This window comes from Salmo salar, chromosome 20 (assembly GCF_965601325.2).
Source record: "Salmo salar chromosome 20, fSalSal1, whole genome shotgun sequence".
Classification (NCBI taxonomy): Eukaryota; Metazoa; Chordata; class Actinopteri; order Salmoniformes; family Salmonidae; genus Salmo; species Salmo salar.
Window position 1 is genome coordinate 32762682 of NC_138310.1, and position 23225 is coordinate 32785906.

Genomic DNA, 23225 nt, shown 5'->3' on the forward strand with positions numbered 1-23225 from the left:
TGTTTTGCTAGGTTTTTTCCAGACTGTCTGGCTAGCATAGTACGCAGTCATAGACTGTTCACAGTAGTCTCAATTTCGATCAGGCATTATGTTAATCAAAACCTGGGTCCTTTCTCAACATGGTTTGAAAGCGTCGCTGTGAGGGCAGGTGGAGAGCAAGGAGGTGTGCATGCTAACGTTAATTTTGTTCTCATTTCAAATACCGCAGAATAATATACATTTCCAAGTCCAAACGTTCCAGTCGTTGCATTAATAAAATATATTAATGCGTTATCCAAGATGTTTACTAAATGTAGCACAGCTAACTGTTGGTTGTAGGGCTAGCTAGCTTGTTCCTTCGTCACGCACTTGTCATAACTACACGGTTAGCTAATTTAGGTAGCTAGTTGGTGATTTTTTTTTTTTTCAAGTATTAAAATTATTTTATGTTGTTGGTGAAGGTATACTTTTCTCAGCATGTCCCAAAATAACTAGCTACCTACGTTATATTATGGAAAGTGGGTTGCTTGCTAGCGTCTTCTAGGCTAAACTTCCGGCGTAACTAGCTAGCTAGCGAGCCAGCGTACTAATTTAGCCAGCTAGCTAATGACATGAGATTACTCAATCGTGCTTGCCTAAACCCAGTTAACGCACTGCATTTACATATAGGTAGGTGTCCAATGTCACTTCATTATTTCCTTTGAAATGCATTCCTTGCATAGTGAACTCTTTCTAGCAACACCACCATTACTAGTTTGGTTTGAACTGTTAGCTAACCAACTAACAGCATCTCAGCTGAGAGCACGGTGAGCCCTCCCTCGGAAGTGAGCATGCGCACAATGTCTTGTAAACAATGAGACGATTCCAGACGGTCTTGACTTGAGCATTGTGTCTGTTTCAACAGTTTATCCTAGCTGAATATTAAAATACATTTCAGATCATGAACGATAAGCAGTTAAGATGATGTCTGGTAAGTAGGTAGATACGACTTTTGTCATCAAATATGTGTTGAGATAGGGTGTATCAATAGCATCACCATAAAGACATGAGATATCAGATTGTTAATGCACAAAAATAGATATTAGGACTGGCACTTGGGCGTGAGCATGACTGAGATTGCATCGACGGTGATTGGAAATGTTCCCTGTTTTCTCTGAAATCTAGGAAGTTTAAAAACATCGAACGCAAAATGCTTTTAACGTGCTTTATTCGGTACAAATCTAGATTTTGATCGAAGCGTTTTTTGTGTGCAAAGCTTTCGAATCGCCCCTTCCTTTCATGGCTTGCATGTTTTGTGAACCTGCAAAAAACCAAGCGGCACGTAGACTTGCGTTACTTCGCTGTTTGATGAATCAAGAAAGGCTGACTGAGTTTATTTCTGGGTTTTATCATATTCAGAGTCAGGCTGTGAATTTATGTTGTATCTATGCTTTGAAACAGTTCATTAATGGCAGAGCCCTACTTATGGTCGGTCTCGAGGATCATGGGGAGTAAGGTGCACTTGTCAATTAGCTCAAAAGGCTGGGTTCAAGACAAACATTGAACTTTTTCAGTTGGTGGTACCAGCGTCACACAATAGAATACATTTGAGTCATTTTATAAAGTAATTCACAATGCTTTATTGGGAAGTGTAATAGACTACTGAGATGATATTCAATTAATACGTTGTTACACATATCATGTCCAAGCAGAAATGCATGATTCAAAATATGTTGACATGCAACTTAATCCAGTGATTATGAATGTTGGGTTAATGAAAGTAGGGCTCCAGAATTTGTAGAATTATTTGGGTTTTTTTTCAATAGGGATGAATTTGCCTTAATCTCTTTGTGCACTAATATGATATATATATATAGGCCTCATTCAATTGGTTCTAATTCACCACCCGAGGAAGTGGAAACTCAAAACACATTAGCTAGATAGCTAACTCTAAATATAACACCTACTGCTAGTAGCCATGTATTAATTTAACAGTAAATGTAATGTCCTAAAACATTTTTGCATTAAGGCCTAGTTTACTCGGCATGGCCGAAGCGCAATTTCTCTCGCTCCGTATTTCAAAGCCATATCAGATATATTATACCTTCAGAAAACTGAGACCCTCCTCTCTTTAATATGAACAACGAGTTGCCTCCAAAGTAGTTTATTCCAACAATTGCATTTTGAAATGTTATACAATCACGAGAGAGTGTGAGAGGCTCATGCATTACAGCAGCCGGTCCCAGCGAAACAGGCAGGCACAGCGGCAGGACAGACACTTCTATTACAGGAATAATGCACTTTACTGTTGGAACAAATTAAGTTTTTATCCGCCCCAAAAAATAGGACGTTTTGATTGAGGTGACCAGGTACCTCAATCAAAATAAAAACATTTACTGTCACTATCATTACACAGCAGTTTGTATCTGAATGTGATATCATATGATGTGTTACCCTCTGACTGCACAGGTAGCCTAGCTGAAGCATGGAGGCGGTTCTGAGCAGGCTGAGAGGGCTGAGTGCAGACGAGCTGCGAGAGGAGTTCACCAGGGCCGACCTCAAGTGCGGCCCAATCACGGCCACCACCCGTGCCATCTTCGAGAGGAAGTTGGCCCGCGTCCTGGCAGGAGCCGGGGGCAGCAGCAGCGCCACAGAGACGGACAGTAGCAGTAATGCCACCACTACAGGCCCAGCCACAAGCAGTAGTGCAGCGGCGGCCAGTGCTGCAGAGCAGGCCAAACCAGTGCCGTCATGTGCTACATCAGCAGCGACTGGCACTGACTCTCCTAAGGCTGTCAGTGATGAGATGGACTTTGGTTACGGAATGGGGCTCAATCCCCCAGAGGAAGAGGAACTTGGCCTGACAGTGAAGTCAAGGGCCCCTTTTAATATCAATAGGGAAGACACTGGCTCTCAGTCTACAGCAGAGACTCCTTCAAAGATGGCCCAAGTGTCACCAATGTTCTATGGAGTGTGTCCGTTATGGGAGGATGTCTTGGCTAGAAATGGTAAGAAACTGTTATTTCACCTGGGCTGATGTAAACTATCTCTGCTTTACACTTTGGGCTGTTAATCGGTCAAACGTGTATTTGTCATTATTTATTTTCCCACACAGAAATGCGAAGACAGAACTGTTGGCTGGCTAGCTATTGGGTTGCACAAAGTGCAGTGCGCATCTTCTGTATGTTGACCATGCTGTCACACTACGCTCAAGGTCCAATTCAAACATTTGATGTTGCTTCTCCATGACATCATGCTGTTCAGGGGTTATTTTTGTTTTGAGCCATCAGTGGTTGTCACCTTATGGCTTTCTGCATTAGCATGGCGACAAAAAAATGTAGTAGTAAGAATTTGAGCTGCTTTGCTTGTAATGTCGACAAAATAACTGACCATTAGCTATTCCATTTTGAATCCAGTTTACATTCTGGAATGTTTCTAGTTGTAGGTAGATATAAAGAGCTATCTATAGCCTATAGAAACACACCTTTTTTAATGTACATTTTTTCTCTCACTTCCAGAAAGGGCCCACGTGTATGGTGATAAGAAGGAGGCTCTTCAGGCTGTGAAGATGATGAAAGGAGCTCGCTTTAAAGCCTTTGCCAATCGAGAAGATGCTGAGAAATTTTCCAAGGGAATCTGTGACTATTATCCCTCTCCTAGTAAATCCACCCCATGTGTCTCCCCTGTCAAACCAGGCCTGGTCTTCTGCAAGGGTGAGTGCTGGGCTGAGAAGGACAATTATCTCTCCTTACAAAAAATACATTCGTTTGAAAAATATGCAAAGTCAGTGCTTTTCAAGGGTGTTTGGATGGCATTTCATTTGTTGGACTTGTCCAAATTTTTTAACGAGTAAATTGTTTATCACATATTCTGCTGACCTCTGTTTTAATCTGTCGTCTCCATCTCTATTGTCTGTGGCACTAGACAACGTCCCTGTCATGGAGGCAGACACCATCAACAGGGAAAGGGCCAACAGCTTCAAGAGCCCTCGCTGCCAGGACCTGACAGCCAAGCTGAGGAAGGCTGTGGAGAAGGGGGATGAGGTAGCCTTCAGTGAGCTGGTCTGGAGCAACCCACGCTATCTCATTGGCTCTGGAGACAACCCCACTGTTGTGCAGGTGAGTCAGGGAGGAAGTCAGCCAGCAGATGATTACAGTGAAGTATCACAAAAATAGGTAGTCAACCACATAGAAAGATATGACTCCTTCAGATATGACTCAGTAATTCTGTTAACCAAATAAGTTATAATATTCTAACAGAACAGATCTATTACTCTGGCAATTTAAGTATCAATCCTATTAGTTTTCCTTTTTCCAACCAAATAAATGTTTCTAACCACAGCCCAGTCTCAAGCCAGGCCTCTGTAGTAAATGGCTGTGACAAACAAGTTGTGACCCAACACTGACCTGCACTACTTTCCTTCATCAATGTCCGCTGTGTGTTCCTAGGAGGGGTGCCGGTACAACGTGATGCACGTGGCAGCAAAGGAGAATCAGCCTGGTGTCGCCCAGCTCCTGCTGGAAACTCTAGAGAATCCTGACTTCATGAGGCTCATGTACCCAGATGACCTGGAGGCCATGCTGCAGAAACGCATCCGTTACATCATAGACCTTTACCTCAATACTCCAGACAAAGCTGTGAGTCTCCTTATCTCACCCTTTCTACATATGTACCTGCTGATAGATTTAACTGTAGGTTTAACACCGAAGCTTTCTAGACGAAACATTTGTGCAGACAAGGCTTTTAGCCGATTCCCCTGTGCAGACAAAATCATTTTAAGAAATTGAAAAATGAAGCTACTTTTTGAGTGCAGACCTACTGTGTTTTTTAAAAGTTGAACTGTAACTGACTGGTGTGTTTTGGATTGACTTGCCTCTGTTCATAGTGTATGTGTGTTCTGTCTGTCGCAGGGCTTTGAGACACCACTCCACTTTGCCTGTAAGTTTGGTTGTCCAGAAGTGGTGAATGTCCTGTGTTCACATCCTGATACGGATAAAAACTGCAAGAACAAGTACGACCAGAAGCCATCTGATGTGAGTTGCTCCAGATATATACTTTTTTTTAAATCTAGCTAATGACTGCTCATTGATCCACATGACTTTTGGATTCCCTGAAAATCTTCTGTTTCCTGACAGGTTATTTGTGAAAGAAAAAACAATACCCAAGAGGTGAAACAGAAGATATGTGTCTATTTGGAAGGTAAGTGCACTTCCTCCCAATCACAGGACTTGTGTTTTTCTTATCTTCCCTGTTTACCCCAAAGCACCTTCTCTTCTGTCAACCACAGATCGTTGTTATATACCCTTACTGAGGGCCACAGACAACTCTTCCCAGCCTGTCATTGGTGCTCCCTGGTCACCTGAGCCATCAGAAGCTCTTCCTCATTCGCTGGCTCCCAGGCTTACACGAAGTCCCATGGATCCAGTGATGTCAGTTAGGGCATTCGTTGGCCCACTCAGCCCATCTAAGGTCATTGTCATATCATGTCCTCTTTCAACTCACACTCTTTTTGTCTTCTTATCACCCATTTTCACACTTTAGTTCTATATTTTTTAGCTCATTATACACTGCTCAAAAAAATAAAGGGAACACTTAAACAACACAATGTAACTCCAACTCAATCACACTTCTGTGAAATCAAACTGTCCACTTAGGAAGCAACACTGATTGACAATAAATTTCACATGCTGTTATGCAAATGGAATAGACAACAGGTTGAAATTATAGGGAATTAGCAAGACACCCCCAATAAAGGAGTGGTTCTGCAGGTGGGGACCACAGACCACTTCTCAGTTCCTATGCTTCCTGGCTGATGTTTTGGTCACTTTTGAATGCTGGCGGTGCTTTCACTCTAGTGGTAGCATGAGACGGAGTCTACAACCCACACAAGTGGCTCAGGTAGTGCAGCTCATCCAGGATGGCACATCAATGCGAGCTGTGGCAAGAAGGTTTGCTGTGTCTATCAGTGTAGTGTCCAGAGCATGGAGGCGCTACCAGGAGACAGGCCAGTACATCAGGAGACGTGGAGGAGGCTGTAGGAGGGCAACAACCCAGCAGCAGGACCGCTACCTCTGCCTTTGTGCAAGGAGGAGCACTGCCAGAGCCCTGCAAAATGACCTCCACCAGGCCACAAATGTGCATGTGTCTGCTCAAACGGTCAGAAACAGACTCCATGAGGGTGGTATGAGGGCCCGACGTCCACAGGTGGGGGTTGTGCTTACAGCCCAACACCGTGCAGGACGTTTGGCATTTGCCAGAGAACACCAAGATTGGCAAATTCGCCACTGGCGCCCTGTGCTCTTCACAGATGAAGCAGGTTCACACTGAGCACATGTGACAGACGTGACAGAGTCTGGAGACGCCGTGGAGAACGTTCTGCTGCCTGCAACATCCTCCAGCATGACCGGTTTGGCGGTGGGTCAGTCACAGCCCTCCATGTGCTCGCCAGAGGTAGCCTGACTGCCATTAGGTACCGAGATGAGATCCTCAGACCCCTTGTGAGACCATATGCTGGTGCGGTTGGCCCTGGGTTCCTCCTAATGCAAGACAATGCTAGACCTCATGTGGCTGGAGTGTGTCAGCAGTTCCTGCAAGAGGAAGACATTGATGCTATGGACTGGCCCGCCCGTTCCCCAGACCTGAATCCAATTGAGCACATCTGGGACATCATGTCTCGCTCCATCCACCAACGCCACGTTGCACCACAGACTGTCCAGGAGTTGGCGGATGCTTTAGTCCAGGTCTGGGAGGAGATCCCTCAGGAGACCATCCGCCCCCTCATCAGGAGCATGCCCAGGCGTTGTAGGGAGGTCATACAGGCACGTGGAGGCCACACACACTACTGAGCCTCATTTTGACTTGTTTTAAGGACATTACATCAAAGTTGGATCAGCCTGTAGTGTGGTTTTCCACTTTAATTTTGAGTGTGACTCCAAATCCAGACCTCCATGGGTTGATAAATTGGATTTCCATTGATTATTTTTGTGTGATTTTGTTGTCAGCACATTCAACTATGTAAAGAGAAAAGTATTTAATAAGATTATTTCTTTCATTCAGATCTAGGATGTGTTGTTTAAGTGTTCCCTTTATTTTTTTGAGCAGTATATTTTCATATGGGAAGCTGTTGTTGAAACACAGAATGTACAGTGCATTTGGAAAGTATGCAGACCACTTCACTTTTTCCTCATTTTGTTACGTTACAGCCTTACTCTAAAATTGATAAAATAATTGTTTTCCCTTGTCAATCTACACACAATACTTCATAATGACAAAGCTAAAACAGGTTTTTATAAACTTTTGCAAATGTATAAAAATAAAAAAACTGATACCTTATGCATTCGGTAAGTATTCAGACCCCTTCATTTCTTCCACATTTTGTTATGTTACAGCCTTATTCTGAAATGGATGAAAACAAAAACATCCTCATCAATCTACCCACAATACCCCATAAAGACAAAGCGAAAAGCAATTTTTTGACATTTTTGCAAATGTATTAAGAATAAAAAACAGAAATACCTTAATTGCATAGGTATTCAGACCCTTTGCTATGAGACTTGAAATTGAGCTCAGAGATGCATCCTGTTTCCATTGATCATCCTTGAGATGTTTCTACAACTTGATTGGAGTCCAAAGTGCATGCCAGAGCAAAAACCAAGCCATGAGGTAGAAGAAATTGTCCATAGAGCTCCGAGACAGGACTGTTTCAATGCACAGATCTGGAGAAGGGTACCAAAACATTTTTGCAGCATTGAAAGTCCCCAAGAACACCGTGGCCTCCATAATTTTTAAATGGAAGAAGTTTGGAACCACCAAGACTCTTCCTAGAGCTGGCCGCCTGGCCAAACTGAGCAATCAGGGGAGAAGGGCTGTGGTCAGGGAGGTGACCAAGAACCTGATGGTTACTCTGACAGAGCTCCAGAGTTCATCTATGGAGATGGGAGAACCTTCCAGAAGGACAACCATCTCTGCAGCACTCCACCAATCAGGCCTTTATGGTAGAGTGGCCAGACGGAAGCCACTCCTCAGTAAAAGGCACGACAGCCCGCTTGGAGTTTGCCAAAAGGCACCTAAAGGACTCAGACCATGAGAAACAAGATTCTCTGGTCTGATGAAACCAAGATTGAACTCTTTGGCCTGAATGCCAAGCGTCACGTCTAGTGGAAACCTGGCACCGTCCCTACAGTGAAGCATGGTGGTGGCAGCATCATGCCGTGGGGATGTTTTTCAGCAGCAGGGACTGGGAGACTAATTAGGATCGAGGGAAAGATGAACAGAGCAAAGTACAGAAAGATCCTTGATGAAAACTTGCTGCAGAGTGCTCAGGACTTCAGACTGGGACGGAAGGTTCACCTTCCAACCGGACAACGACCCTAAGCACACAACCAAGGCAATGCAGAAGTGGCTTCAGGACAAGTCTCTGAATGTCCTTTATTGGCTCAGCCACAGCCCAGATTTGAACATGATCGAAAATCTTTGGAGAGACCTGAAAATAGCTTTGCAGCGACGCTCCCCATCCAACCTGACAGCGCTTGAGAGGATCTGCAGAGAAGGATGGAAAACTCCCCAAATACAGGTGTGCCAAGGAGATTCAAGGCTGTAATCGCTACCAAAGGTGTTTCAACAAAGTACTGAGTAAAGGGGCTGAATACTTATGTAAATGTGATATTTCTGGGGGTTTTTAAACAAAAAATCTGTTTTTGCTTTGTCATTATGGGGTATTGTGTGTAGATGTTTTAGAATAAGGTTGTAATCTAACAAAATGTAGAAAAAGTGAAAGGGTATGAATACTTTCCGAATGCACTATATGTAAGATTAATTGGTGTCCCCCTTGCAGGCAGATGAGTTCCGCCGGGTATGGAAGACACCCCCAAGAGACAGGGCGGGGCACTTCCAGCACATCCTGAAGTCTGACCCTGACCGTGGAGCAGAGAAAGTGGGCAGGTACGTCTAGAAAGCCCAAAGTTGAACAACTTCATTCAATTTTTTACCAGCTTCTCCAACCATAGTGTTATGTTCTCCTCCCTCACAGAGTCCTTGCCAGAGAGCTGGGCCACCCCTGGGCTGAGTACTGGGATTTCCTGGACAGTTTTACAGACCTGTCTTCTGCAGACGGCCTCCGTAAGCTGGAGGAGTACCTCAACAAGAAGGACTTCAGTCAGCGTGCACACGAAGAGGCAGGGGAGAACGAAACCAGCAACCGCTTCAGAACCCCTTCGCCAGGTAATGTTATCCCCACCAGTTGCTATTGATAAACTGTATAGTACTGGTATTGAATTCGGTAGAAATGAGAAATGAGAGCGATGATACAGCCATCAAGGTCTTGAATTGATGCTCCCATACAACTTTAGATTGACCAGTAAATGCATTTTTTGTGTGCTTCAAATGAACAGTTTCCACTCCTCTCTGCCATTTACAGGCAAGCCCAAGAAGTTCTGCAACTCTATCTCAGTGGGGGCCTTCCTGGACGAGGGTGATGACATCAGCCTGGAAGAGATGAAGAACCGTCAGAACACGGCACTCACCAGCATTACCTCCTCGGCGTGTTCTAAGGACAGTCTGGTGGGTGCTGTGGGCGGCCTGGGCCTCCGTGAGTTCCACATCCTGCCCGATGACCTCATCGAGACAGCTGCCGAGCGAGACCTCCTGTGCTCCTCCGTGTCAGAGAGCCTCCTTTCGCCCATCTGCGACAACGGCCTGGGCCTGTGCCCCTCCACGGGGGCGGAGAGGACTCACAACGGGGATATGATGTCCCTCCGCGCCTCCTCATCCCCCTCCTGCCTGCTGTCGCCCATCTCCAACTTGATGGTGGAGTTTGAAAGGATGTCCCTGCAGGATGGGGTGGACAACCCCACCAGAGACAGGGAGAGGAGGAGGAGCGGGGGACACAGGCACGGTGGGCACAGGGAAGGACTCTCTCGGGACGACCTGACATCCGGGGTGGGCCGTCTCACGCTGGGGGGTGACACCAATGAAGACTCATTGTTTGAGAGGGGCTGTAGCTCAGAGGCCGGGGACAGGGAGGGAGGGGGGTGGAGGGGGGCCTGTATGAGCGGGGAGGTGCAGGGAGAGGTGGTGGTAGGGATGGTGGACAGGGCCAGTGGTGGAAGCGGCAGCTCGGAGGAGTACTTTGTGGCTGAGGAGAGCTTGGAGGCTCTGGGCCCAAGGACTAGGGTGCTGGGGCCAGGGACCGTGTCAGGGCGCACACTCTGCGCCAGATCTAAGTCGTGGGATCACGGGGGGAGGGATCTGAGCAGCTCAGGATCATCCAGCTCCTATAAGTCCCTGGACAACTCCCATGAGTTACTAGCACGGACCCCACCTCGCATCAGAAGAAGACTTTTCATTGAAGGGTGAGTGATGAGGTTTAGGGTGATTGTTCTGAGGTTTATAATTACACAACAAGGCTCGAGAGGGTGTGATATATGGCCAATATACCACGGCTAAGGGCTGTTCTTAAGCACGACGCAACGTGGAGTATATTGGTATATTGGCCATATATCACAAACCCCCGAGGTGCCTTATTGCTATTATAAAATGGTTACCAAAGTAATTGGAGCAGTAAAAATAAATGTTTTGTCGAACTAACCAGTTTATAATTAAGGATAATGTACTAGAGCTGACTGCAGAGGCGAGCTGTTATGTATTCGGTGGGGGAAATAAAGCTGCACAGTGGGATAACTTCCTGCTTACAGACATCAGCAAGCAACAGCAGAATTCAAATCTGCCAAACCCTTCAACCAACCTCTCTTGTTCTGTTTGTTGTTTCAGGGATTCACCAACCAAGTTGGACAGAGAGGTCCTGTCGGCAGTAGAAGCCACAGACATCGACCCCTTGAAGTTCCCCAGCATTCAGAAATGGAAAAGCACAATGCAGACATACACCTCATCAGACATGCAAAGGTATGCATGTCTCCATGCATATGAACAGTTGTCACTGCCTGCAAGTTGCCTTGTAAATATGGAAACACATTGACAAGTGCTTAAAATGTCAGTTGCTATCGTATGGAAACAACCAAATAAATGCAGACTGGTGGTGGTATTGTTTCTGTTTGTCTTTCAGCTGGCCCAGCTCTGCAGTGGTAAAAAGCAGACCCAGGGTACATCAGGCCTCTCCCCTCACACACGGCTCTCCTGTCAGCAGCCTGGTGTCCCCTGCTGGTGGCCGCTTCAGTCCCGCCCGACACACAGGCTTTCCAGACTTCACCAGCCCCAACCGCTACAGCCCTGCACATGCCAGCTACATCCAGCGCATCCGCCTCAGGCACTTCAACGACCCCTAGCCAACTCCAAGCCCTGACCGAGCCTAACCCCCCCTGGCCAGAAACAATAGGCTACAGCCCTGCCACCACGGTGGTTAAATATGCCAGAGCTCAAAACCATGTACCTAACAAAATATGCACAAGTGTCTTGAAGATTTGTATTAATGATGTATGGTACTACTTCGATATATTGCATACATACAAGATTCTCAGTATGTCGGGTCGTGATGTACACTCAGACTTAAAAAAAACAAAAACAGGTTTCCTTCAGTCTGTACTTTGTACTGTATGAGTGTTGAATTGACAATTAATATTATTCATAGTAAGTGTGAAACACCTGTGTCATAGCTCAGTCAACTTTTTTAATAACCAGTAATACAGCTGCACTCCCCAAAACATTGAGTAGATGTTCGTTAAACTTCAGAATAGAATCGTTGGTAAGATTCACTTAACTGAAAATAGCTGTTTTTAAGAAGTAAAAAGAAATGTCAATATTGTAAAGTAATTTTTTTTTAATGTCAGTCAGTAGCACAAAACCAACTTTTTATGTGTGTACTAAACCAACTGCCAGTTATTTTGTTTCTTCTAAGTTCAGGAATTGCCTTAATTTTCTGAAACGATGGACCAGTCAGTCTCCATGCAGAATCAGCCACATCCTGTCCAGTTTGGTTAAAGTTGATGCATCCTGACAACAGCATAGCAACCACCATCGGACTGCAGCTCACCCAACAAATGGCTCCAAAGCAAACATGGGGAAAATGGTAATACACTGAATTTTTCCATGTTTTTATTTTATTTAATTAATAAATAGAGATGTGTTAATTTTCCAGGTACCAATGTTTTTGTGCATCATGTAATTTGTGTTGTCTTCACACTTAACTTCTCTTTAACGACTGTCGGCCTCACACAATAGCTGAAAGGTAATCTTCTTGAACTGTTCTTGGTTTTTCTAAAGGTGTCTGAGAGTAATGCCAAGCTGTACATAAGAGGTTACTGCAGAATGCAACAAAGACATGTTTACTCATTTGTAATCAATGGCTTATTAAATGTGAATGTGCAAGAACCTGACGTAGCTAAACTCTACGAAGATAGTTATCACCATTAAAATAAGGTCCATTTACAAACTGCTGTAAAAAGAATGGTCTGCCAGCCAGCAAAGCTGAATATAGAAATCAACAGCTGTAAATCCAAATTGAATAGGAATCACCCTTACTATATAGATTGTCACTCTTAGTATGAGAGATGTAATATTGAATGTGAATAAAAAATCTTGATTAAAGTCACCAACGTTTTCATGGAGAGGATTGTATTGTCGTTCTCGTGTTCACAGGTGACACAGATTTCATTCTGGTCTCCAAATTTTTTATGAATGTGGAGTTCTGTAAATTGCACCTAAATACTTAAACATACTTATTGTGCTTTGGCATTCTGTGCTTCTTTAAAAAAGGATAAAAACAATTTCATTGTGAATTTTCTCCTTTTCTGTATGTCCAGGTCCTCATTTGCTTTCGACTAATCAATAAAACAGTTTCCTCACCTTTGAATTGTTGTCCTTTGAGCACTTCTTTCTAATACTGCCTGAAATGGCGGTGTCACCCTTATTCTCTACAACTGTATATTAGTGCCTTTAGTGTGACAGTGGCACACTAACAATGTGACACTTCATAAACCATTCAAATTACTAACAAACATTAAATTGTAATTTGATCCCTTCAAGTTTTGTAGTGCCAACACTAAGATGCATCAGATTTGCTGTTAGACAATATCATGTTTTTTGTCCCAGCTTGAGTTAACGATAACCCTATTTTATTACTTATTTGGTGTACTACTGAGGAACACAAAACATTTACATGACCATGTGTCCTTTATTGCATGTTTCTACTGAACACAACTGTATCTAAATCTAAGAGGAAGCTTTGATCCAAATACAAAAGGACAGCATGAGAAGCATTTACAGAACTACAGTAAATGCCATACTTTGGACAAATTATTTTTGTTTAATAATCCTATCACTTTTGTCTTTGAAACTCACATACTGTTTACATTCATAATAAGTGTTGAGTGGGCCCTGATAGTCATCACATCAGCTTTCTGAGTTAAGAAGGGCATGGTTACACCAACAGTTCATTGAGAAACCTGAATCAATACAAAATCCCCTTCAGCTTAATACAAAATCAAGACAGGAAGGGCACAACATACTCTGTATACTCCCCTTTCACTCTGTAGGGGAGAGTGGTGTATGTTGAGCAACTTTTACATTCAGCATCACCATGTCAAGGGAAATATAGTATTCTTTCTAACAATGATATCTACAAATATTTCAGGAAATAAACATAACATTTTTGAAGACACAGCTTGTCCAGAAAAAGTGGTCTCTTGGCACAACCTAACTCAGGTATGGGTAAATTGAGCATAGGAACAGGGTAAATTGAGCTGCCTTGGGGTAAGTGGGTGGTGGTGCTGGTAGGACAAAGTTTAATTAATGGAAGGAGGGTTGTGGTATATTGAATGTCTTAAATGTATGCCTACTTTCAGATAAAGATCTCGCTGTTCAATATCACTTACCCTTCGATCTCTTGACCAGTTATCTGGGACAGGGATGTTTCGATGTGCCAATTCATTGGCAAGTTCTCTGTGTTTGAGGCTACTAAGCCCATGATACTGATTCGCGAGATTCTTGATTTGTTTATCAAGCTCAGACTCAAAGTCATCAGATGAGACCTTGTGTTCCTCTGCTACTCTGTCACAGCCTCGCTTTCACACAGGTACATGTTTGTTACTGTACCTCTTCAGTGTATGTTTTCATTCCTTGCTGCTGCTCCTTCTCTCACTTCCTTGGCTGCTCTGTCAAGAACCTCAAGGGGGGGCTAGATTCCTTCTTGTTTTACAATTCTATACACAGGCATGATAATGTCTGCTCTGTATCAATACAAATTCACTATCTTGAGTTCATATGCATGACACATTGCAAAAATACTATGCATATTATAAAACTGACAAAATTCAACCATAATTTGTCATGGTGGTATTGGCTCAAGTTACCCCAAGGCAAACATTTTGACTATATTAGCCCACACAGCTACAAGGATGCACTTTCATGCTAAGTTTAGGAACTCATATTGTAGCTTGTAGAGACCCCAACCGCTGTACAAAATCTTAAAACTATCTACATAGGTTTAGATACAAGCATCAGATGGCCTAGCGTTTAGAGCGTTGGGCCAGTGACTGAAATCAAATACCAGAGTCGACAACGTAAAACAAAAAATCTCTCGATGTTCCCTTGAGCAAGGCACTTAACCCTAATTGCTCCACAGTCATCATTGATCATGGCAGACCCTGGCTGTGACCCCACCCTTTGAGTGTGTCTCAGGGGGAGGTGTGATGTACAAAAAAATAACACATTTCCAAATCACGTGTAGATTTGTAGATGTGTGAAATAGGACAAATATAAGCACCTGCTAAATTATCATGGAACTTATAACACAAATTCATTTAACTTTGTGAAAATCAGTTTTTGGGCCCTAACTTGCTTACCATATGGTTTCTTCCTTCCCAGACTCCATGAAATGATTGCCTCTTCCTAAATATTTGGTCACATTATTAGTTTTGTGCATGGTTTCCTAGAAACAAGCGGTGGCTCAACTTACCCCACTTTCCCCTAGTTGGCAAATGATGGCAGGGGAGTTGATCACAACAAAACACCACAGAATATCTCATTGAAGTTACAAAATTAACACCAAAAATAACTTTCAAGACACTTAAGCAGAAATCAAGAGCCATTCAGTTCACCCTGCGACCGACATCTGAACCTCTCAGAAAGAGAACGAATGAATACTGTAAGTGGAACATGGTCAGGTCCGTGTGAGTTTGTCCGGGGGCATGAACCCTGAGTCTCCCAGTGTCCTCAGTGCCACCCTGCCGCTGGGGCGCACGGTGAGCCAGGTGATGCTGCCGTTGTTCAGCCCAATCCTCAGCCAGCCCTCTGGAGGAAACTGCAGGGCCCTGAGACATACAGACAGAAAGAGATTGAGACTGTTAGAGCAACCGATACACCCTGATCTAACAAATATACACATCTGTCATGGGATGTTGGCAAGCACATCATTATAGTCACGAAATGCAAAAGATATAAGATAGTGGAATTGCTACACAAAGTCATGATGATTAGCATCGTCTTGTTGAATGGGGCTTTGCTCCAGCTTCAGCCTGCCTCGGGAGACCAACACACCTGCACACAAAATAGCGGATGACATTGGCATGACAGACGATGATCTCGTAGCTGTCCTCCTTCTGCTTGGGGTCAGCGCGGTGGATGTAGCGGCGGAAGGCAGCCTCGATCCGGGCCCCGTCCTCGTGGTACTGCTGTAGAGCGGTAGAGAGGTCCACAGTGGTTGTGTAAGACGAGTGTTTGAGCTGACCTCTAACCTCTCATTGCATTGCACTGAATGATACATACAAGCAGACAGCTGTAACTATACTGAACAAATATAACCGCAACATGTAAAGTGCTGGTCCCATTTTTCATGAGCTGAAATAAAAGATCCAAGAAATGTTCCATACGCACAGAAAAGGTCTCTCTCAAACTTTGTGCACAAATTTGTTTACATCCCTGTTAGTGAGCATTTCTCCTTTGCCAAGATAATCCATCCACCAGACAGATTTGGCATATCAAGAAGCTGATTAAACAGCATGATCATTACACAGTGGGTGGGCCTATGCCATCCTAGGGACACCCATGGCTGCATCCCTGCCCAGTCATGTGAAATCCATAAATTAGGGCCTAATGAATTTATTTCAATTGACTGATTTCCTTCTATGAACTGTAACACAGTAAAATCGTAGAAATTGTTGCATGTTGAGTTTATATTTTTGTTCAGTATAGATAACAAGTGAAAGGGACACTGAATAGGAGGTAATATGACAGACACACAGGCCGTTGAGAATCCAGAATGGCCATCTCACCACAGCGTCAGGCTTCCAGTGGGTGACAGGAGGCACAGGTTCGATGGGTGCCCCTTCTCTTAGCAAATCACAGCTCACCAGCTCCACCCCTAAACCAATAACATACCGGAAGATTAAAGTTAGTTAGCGGTGTGTATTGAAATACTCATCATGATTCATGACATTTTTACATCTGAAATATCTGAGATCAAAGCTTCTGAGGCTGTTATCAGATAGAGCCTTGGTATCAGGTGATGTAAATATCTGCAAGATGTATAGGAGCAGGTGACCAGCCCTTCTCCTGAATAACTACTGGGGCTGCTGGCTTTTGCTCCGGCTCTACACAAACACACCTGATTCAACCATATGGTCTATGGATTCAGTTGAATCAGGAGTGTTAGATTCAGTCTGAGAAATCCTTCAGGATGGTAGCTCTCCAGAAGGAGATTTGGTCACTCCTGATGTACGGTACTGGTTAGTCTCATGGGACCTGGATCTGAATATTGTATATACTCCGGAATACGCCTCAGCTGTAAAGTGAATATTGTACATACTCCGGAATACGCCTCAGCTGTAAAGTGAATATTGTACATACTCCGGAATACGCCTCAGCTGTAAGTGAATATTGTATATACTCCGGCATATGCCTCAGCTGTAAAGGGAATATTGTACATACTCCGGCATACGCCTCAGCTGTAAAGTGAATATTGTACATACTCCGGCATACGCCTCAGCTGTAAAGTGAATATTGTATATACTCCGGCATACGCCTCAGCTGTAAAGTTTGCCGGTCTATGGTTCTGACCTGGGAGGTATTTGCTGATGATGTTGGCAGTCTCGGTGGCCCTGGCCATAGTGGAGTGGACCATGATGTCATACTTTAACCCAAGGGCAGCCAACCGCTGGCCAGTAAACTCAGCCTGCTCCTGACCTGCAGAACACAAACACATAGTCCCCAAAATTAGCAGGCTGCAATTGTGAACCACTTTCACCACCTCTGTTGAGTGCTGCTGAATATGCTCTTCTTATTCACTAAAACTCAACTGTTGAGCTGGAGAGTAGAGTTGAGAACTAGGTCTATGTTTCATGCCTTTAGTAACATGAGTACACAGCAGCACAGGGTACACAACCTAAAGGGGTGAGGATTCTCTCATGGTCTCCATTGCCACTCAAGTTGTACTGGGAGTGTCTGATGAGGAGAATGTTGCGTGTGGCTTTGGGTTTCCCATTGTCCTGCTCTGAGCTTGGGTCTTCACTGACGATCTCCTTCTTCTTCCCATTTGTCAACAGTGCGGACGGGTCCCGCCTAGTACAGTACAGAGAGAACAAATCAGTGATTTGTGTTGTGGTTTACTTCTCTTGATGACATGCCAAGAGCCCAGACCTGTCAGGTTGTCAACATGTTGTCGCTGGCTGCTAATATCAATCAATCACACTGACTCAGTCAGACTAAACTACTTGACCCACATGATTAGATCTGACCGCCCTCTGTTTTATAGTAGTCTGCATCAGACTTAGCTAATAAAGGAGGCATACTTATCCCAGTTGAAGTCCCAGGCGTTTCCAGTAGATGCAACAGTGCGGTTCCCCGCTGGCTGTGCAGCTTGCAAAACATTGAACAGGCTCCACCGAGCGGCTCGCGTGTGGCCGAAACAGCCCTGGTATTCAGCTGCGGCACCCGCAACAACCAGCACCGCGGATCCGCCAGCAAACCCACACACTATTTTAATTGTCCTCCGATATGACATGTTGTGAAAAACTATCGGTTCTGTGAAGTGCGTTTGCTAGGTAGCGAGCTAACTTGCTAATGCCGCCCAACGTCTGCAGTAGAAGAGATTCCTTTCAAGATCTGAGCAGCCAGCGGTCTCGAGGATCGGCTAATCCTGACCTAACTAGATCAGCCTCTGGTCTGGTCTGTGGATTTACACCCTTTCTATGTGCTGGAATAGAGTGACAACCCTCCAGCGACTCTTTAATCACTAGCTAAAAATACGTCCAGTCAAAGATTATGAAGGTACTTGGAATCACTTAACAAGCTAGCAGCTAACTAAAAAGGAAAACATACAGCGCTTGGAACTATGGTGTCTCGCTAGAGCCAAAGAACCAGCTAGAGCAGATATTACGATCCGCGAAAGCGCTGGACAAAACGAACAAATGATTCACCATTAGAGGGCGCGCACAGCCCATGAAACAGATGCCAAAGACTTGAAAATTCAGCAGAGGAGCAGAGATTGTGGAGGTCCTTATTAGAATAAATAATGTGTATCTCTTTTGGCGTTTCACTCTCTACCATCACAGTAGGGCCAAAGTCAAAAGGAATGTATATGTAACAAAGGTTGCATAAAACGATAGTGGCGAGTGACTGGTTTAGATATGCAAACCATTTTTTTTAAACAAAATGAAATATATAAAATCCGATTTGAGGGTGAATAAAATGTGTGGCCTCTGGCTGTAACCTAAGCACCACATTACAGTCCTCTTCGTTTTGCATTGAACTAGGTTTAAAATATATGATATTATCTTCAACCTAAGCTCCACCTTTCAAGCGGTTTTGTGATCTCACTCGTGGGCTGGATTGCTAGAGTGGGATTTCTAGTCTTTCGGAGCGCAGTATATTTTTGCTTGTCTATCTTTGGATCTGTGTGCGTTTAACAGTAATTAAGACAGATTTGCTGAATCGTTAAATGAAGATATTTCAGACTGGATCTTTACATCTGTATACTGTCTCCAATTGGAATAAATAATTGAGGAATGTGGAAATTACAGAATGCCCAACAGCGTTGGAAAGAGATTTAAACCCACCAAATACATCCCGGTATCTACTGCTGCCACTTTTCTTGTAGGATCCACCACCTTATTCTTCGTTTTTACGTAAGTTTTATTCTTGTTTAAGTCCTACATGCTTCTGTTAATAGTCTACACATAATAAAGCGTCCTCATTAGTATCAGTCCTAGCCTCGGTCCGATGATCTGTTGGTAACCAATGGCTATTACTGTGAGAAGTTTTTGTTGGAGATCTTTATGCTGTTATGAATGGTTTTATAAAATGTTTTGACTGTGCACGGAACAGGCTATTATTGTCTTGTACTCATTTTGGTAACAATGTTTAGGTGTGTCGAGGCATTATGGTAGAAACTCCTTTGTGACATGTAGGCCAACTTTAGGCTATATTTGTTTTCCAAATGCATTTTCTTTCTAGAATAAACGTCATTGGACACCCCACTCAAGCTTGAAGTAGCCTAGGAGGTAGGCACATAGCGGGTATAGGTTGCTATGAAGCCGTAGTCCGCCATACTTGTCAGCTAGTTTCTCCTTTAGTTCTACGGGCAAAACAAGAAACGGAGCAGTGAATTGTTATATTGTTGCAACTGGTAGCTTGGGTTATGGATGAGTTCAATATTGAATAGGAATACTGCCTCGCCTTCGAACTCTACATCTAAGTGTTTAACGGGACATTTACTCCTGTCACTCAAGTGCATGCTCTCTGAAGGTTGTAGTGTTTCGAGCCGTACCGCTGCACCTTCATTATGGAAATGTTTGTGGTTTACAATGAGTGACGTTTTTCTGAAGGTTATTTTTTCCACCCTGATTTGTTTTGTTCTAGGCACACACACACACCTGATTGACCCTGTGATCTACTTCAAGTGCATAATTTATAGACAGGCTAATAATCTGATTGTAACATTTGTAGTACAGCCTAGGCCTGCTGTAAATTTGAATCTGCACTTAGATTTACAGCTGAGTCTATTTGCTTATGGAGACTAGTGGTATGACTGAACTGGTGTGATTTATTGTCTTTTGTGGTCAAATAGGTGGCACTTTCTACTCTGGCTGGTTTAGAGAGACTGTAAAGTGAAGCTTTGCTACACCACATTACATGTTATTTGTCCTACACCTGTTGTGTGACTCATATGTTTTGCTAAAAGGACCATCAGATGTTCTCATGATGTGATACATAAATCATCAGGTGTAACATTATTTCATGTTATGATTATGATATCAGCCTTTATTCCATGACACCGTTCTCCTTCATGCTGTTAAAAGCAGCTGTTTAAACGGGAAACTGGTGCATGTAATTATTAACAGACAACAAATAGATAATCATCAAAAAACAACAACAGCAGCAACGTAAAGCAAATGTTTCCCAGACTAAACTATTCAGGATATATATATATATATACACACACACACACACACACCACACACACACACACACACACACATTTGAGGGAGGCTGAGAGTGTAGCATGGCTTTTGTACTGGGGGTTAATGGTTTAGATTTAAAGGAAACCTACGGACTTGGCTTGCCCTGTTGCCCAGCAATCTAGATTTGAGCGTCAACAACAAGTCCCTGGTTCCTCCCTGGCTGTAAGAGGCTTTGCATAGACAAATGGTCAGATGAAGAAGTAGGCTAATGCTGTAGCCCTGATGTGCTAGTTGTATGCATTGTCACCACAGTAGGTGATACAGTACTGTGGAAAACTTCGTAGGTCCCTCTCCAATCTTCCAGACCTCGGTTTTTCTGCCCAGCTTCTCTATTGCAGCAGGGGTTCCAGTCAAGCTGTGTTCAGGGCTAGATAGATGGGCCAATCATTGACCCCCAACAGATGGGTAAGGATTAGGATTTTATCCTGGTGTTGCTTTGCTCTTTGATTTCTCATGCAGTTACATTTTCAGAGGATTGGGCCATGTATAATGGAACCCCCTGGGGTGGAATAACTGTACACATAAATCCACACTAAAATATGTGGGGCACACATACTTTACACAATAGGGAAAGGGAAAGGGGGATACCTAGTCAGTTGTCCAACTAAATGTATTCAACTGAAATGTGTCTTCCGCATTTAACCCAAATTTAACCCGATTATGGCGGACATCCATGTCTTCGGCGCCCGGGGAACAGTGGGTTAACTGCCTTGCTCAGGGGCAGAATGTCAAATTTTTACCTTGTCAGCTCGGGGATTCGATCCAGCAACCTTCCGGTTACTGGCCCAACGCTCTAACCACAATACACCACAATGCTCCTCAATACACTGCAATGCAAAACAACATTCCACAGTGCACCACAACACAACACACAGCAGGAGACCCCATAGATGAAGCCCCACGTATACTATGTTTAAAGACCTGTGAGCCATCTCCCTTCTCCAAGCCATAGAGTGAGTCATTGTGGGCCATGTGATTGCCAGCTCTTCACACAAATGTCATATCAGGCATGGAGGAAGAGACACTGTGTGAATAGTATAAGTGCCAGCTGAGCTCTGGCCCAGTGTTACTGTTACTGCTGTGCCTGGCTTGTCTGTCAGTGGCTTTACAGTATGTCTGTCCTCCACGACCACAATATCATTCACTCATTCACGTAAGGCTCATAATGCCATGTGACAAGGTTCCCTGATTCCTCCACATAGGTCCAGCTTCTGGTATTTCTCCAGAAACAAGATGTGGTATAACTTTGGACTGGGTGCAGACACAAACACTTTGTATAAAGTCTTTCCCCATGCCCTTGACCAAATGCCCATTGTCCAATACATTTTCTACCTGCCATGGATAAAAATGCAGAAACTAACTCTTATCATTTGCTATCGAAGACCGATATCCCCTTTTTAAAGGGGGGGGTGAGATGGATTTCTGGACATTATCAATTGATCATGCGGATGGGTACTGCTTTCAGCAGTTTTTGTGGCAATAAGTTATAGAAGAGGTGGCTGGTTGTGTTTAGAGGCAAAATATCTCCCAGGGAGTCATGTAAGTACACACATTGGCAAGGGAGCCAGAGCAACGTGGACAGACAGAGAAATCTAATCTTTGACTTCCACATCTGTTTCCTCCTTTACAATATAGATTTATTTAAATGTGACGATACTCAAGTTGTCCCGTAGACTCCATTGTTTCCTGATTAATTACTTCCTTTTCCTCCATGACCACTATTACTCTGCTGGTATGGGCAATGTCCATACTAGAATACCACTTAGAATGCCCCCTGGTATGGGCAATGTCCATACTAGAATACCACTTAGAATGCTTCATTCTAACTATATAGTATGCTAGTGTGGACATTGCAACAAAAATTGGTCATTGTGAAAGTTCTGTTCATGTGTATGATGATGTCATAGAGCGAACCAGGGGTATCTTTAATCTCATACAGTACTTACTCACCCCAACATGATGGGATGGTGGTGAGGGCTGGATAGATGGATTAATACCAATATCCAGGGCTAAGTGCTTGATGTTCCCTGGTGTCTGTGGTCTTTTAAAACATTGTGGTAATCTCTTCTCTGCCACATTAATTGAACTTTTAGGAGAGTAATTAAATGTACATCCCCAATGATCTTAATCCAAATGACACCGATTCCCAAAATAGTTGGATCTGGTCAACAGTAGTGCACTTTATAGGGAATAGGGTGCCATTTGGGACACAGTCTGTGTGTGTTTACGCAGCACTGCTGCTGTCCTCTCTCTTTATTGGGAGGTCCAGTAAGCACTGATGATGTCCTCTCTCTTTATTGGGAGGTTCAGTAAGCACTGCTGCTGTCCTCTCTCTTTATTGGGAGGTCCAGTAAGCACTGCTGCTGTCCTCTCTCTTTATTGGGAGGTCCAGTAAGCACTGCTGCTATCCTCTCTCTTTATTGGGAGGTTCAGTAAGCACTGCTGCTGTCCTCTCTCTTTATTGGGAGGTCCAGTAAGCACTGCTGCTGTCCTCTCTCTTTATTGGGAGGTCCAGTAAGCACTGCTGCTGTCCTCTCTCTTTATTGGGAGGTTCAGTAAGCACTGCTGCTGTCCTCTCTCTTTATTGGGAGGTCCAGTAAGCACTGCTGCTGTCCTCTCTCTTTATTGGGAGGTTCAGTAAGCACTGCTGCTGTCCTCTCTCTTTATTGGGAGGTCCAGTAAGCACTGATGATGTCCTCTCTCTTTATTGGGAGGTTCAGTAAGCACTGCTGCTGTCCTCTCCCTTTATTGGGAGGTTCGGTAAGCACTGCTGCTGTCCTCTCTCTTTATTGGGAGGTCCAGTAAGCACTGCTGCTGTCCTCTCTCTTTATTGGGAGGTCCGGTAAGCACTGCTGCTGTCCT

The 23225-nt window shown here is 44.0% G+C and overlaps 3 protein-coding genes across 5 annotated transcripts in view; 2 read left to right on the forward strand and 1 right to left on the reverse strand.

Annotated features, from left to right (window-relative positions):
* The first annotated feature begins 71 nt into the window (after positions 1-71).
* LOC106580463 (ankyrin repeat and LEM domain-containing protein 2) lies at positions 72-12760 on the forward strand. Of its 3 annotated transcripts, XR_001322895.3 has the most exons (14): positions 72-163; positions 2428-2966; positions 3477-3671; positions 3883-4076; positions 4407-4595; positions 4869-4991; positions 5094-5157; positions 5246-5427; positions 8792-8898; positions 8987-9177; positions 9374-10307; positions 10726-10857; positions 11018-11977; positions 12172-12760. XR_001322895.3 is itself a non-coding variant. In XM_014161563.3 (13 exons), the coding sequence occupies exons 2-13, from the start codon at positions 2444-2446 to the stop codon at positions 11235-11237; spliced, it is 3054 nt and encodes a 1017-aa protein (XP_014017038.1). In that variant the 5' UTR covers positions 72-163; positions 2428-2443; the 3' UTR covers positions 11238-12760. The 3 variants fall into 3 exon arrangements, 2 of the variants coding, with proteins under 2 accessions (XP_014017038.1, XP_014017039.1); XM_014161563.3 differs by having other exon boundaries at positions 11018-12760; XM_014161564.2 differs by lacking the exon at positions 72-163 and adding an exon at positions 802-949 and having other exon boundaries at positions 11018-12760.
* Positions 12761-13061: 301 nt separating this feature from the next.
* On the reverse strand, positions 13062-18260 carry LOC106580464 (serine/threonine-protein phosphatase PGAM5, mitochondrial). The gene is made up of 6 exons (XM_014161566.3): positions 17694-18260; positions 17288-17463; positions 16963-17088; positions 16179-16267; positions 15445-15578; positions 13062-15218 (listed from the first exon to the last, which is right to left on the reverse strand). Exons 1-6 carry the CDS (start codon positions 17903-17905, stop codon positions 15068-15070), a joined length of 888 nt encoding a protein of 295 aa, XP_014017041.1. The 5' UTR covers positions 17906-18260; the 3' UTR covers positions 13062-15067.
* A 442-nt stretch (positions 18261-18702) lies between these two features.
* LOC106580465 (palmitoyltransferase ZDHHC8B) overlaps positions 18703-23225 on the forward strand; it is a 99916-nt gene continuing 95393 nt past the window's right edge. The window contains exon 1 of the mRNA XM_014161567.3: positions 18703-19028. Coding sequence (XP_014017042.2) covers positions 18925-19028 — 104 coding nt within the window. The 5' untranslated portion in view covers positions 18703-18924. The remainder of the gene's footprint in view (positions 19029-23225) is intronic.

Excerpts from the sequence above, each read along its gene's own strand:
- LOC106580463 (XM_014161563.3), top strand. The coding sequence starts at position 2,444 with ATGGAGGCGGTTCTGAGCAGGCTGAGAGGGCTGAGTGCAGACGAGCTG. Across the intron at positions 2,967-3,476 it reads GGATGTCTTGGCTAGAAATG|AAAGGGCCCACGTGTATGGT; the intron begins GTAAGAAACTGT and ends TCTCACTTCCAG. Across the intron at positions 10,858-11,017 it reads ACCTCATCAGACATGCAAAG|CTGGCCCAGCTCTGCAGTGG; the intron begins GTATGCATGTCT and ends TTTGTCTTTCAG.
- LOC106580464 (XM_014161566.3), bottom strand. The coding sequence starts at position 17,905 with ATGTCATATCGGAGGACAATTAAAATAGTGTGTGGGTTTGCTGGCGGA. Across the intron at positions 17,464-17,693 it reads TGGGACTTCAACTGGGATAA|GCGGGACCCGTCCGCACTGT; the intron begins GTATGCCTCCTT and ends GTACTGTACTAG. Across the intron at positions 15,579-16,178 it reads ACTGGAAGCCTGACGCTGTG|CAGTACCACGAGGACGGGGC; the intron begins GTGAGATGGCCA and ends ACCGCTCTACAG.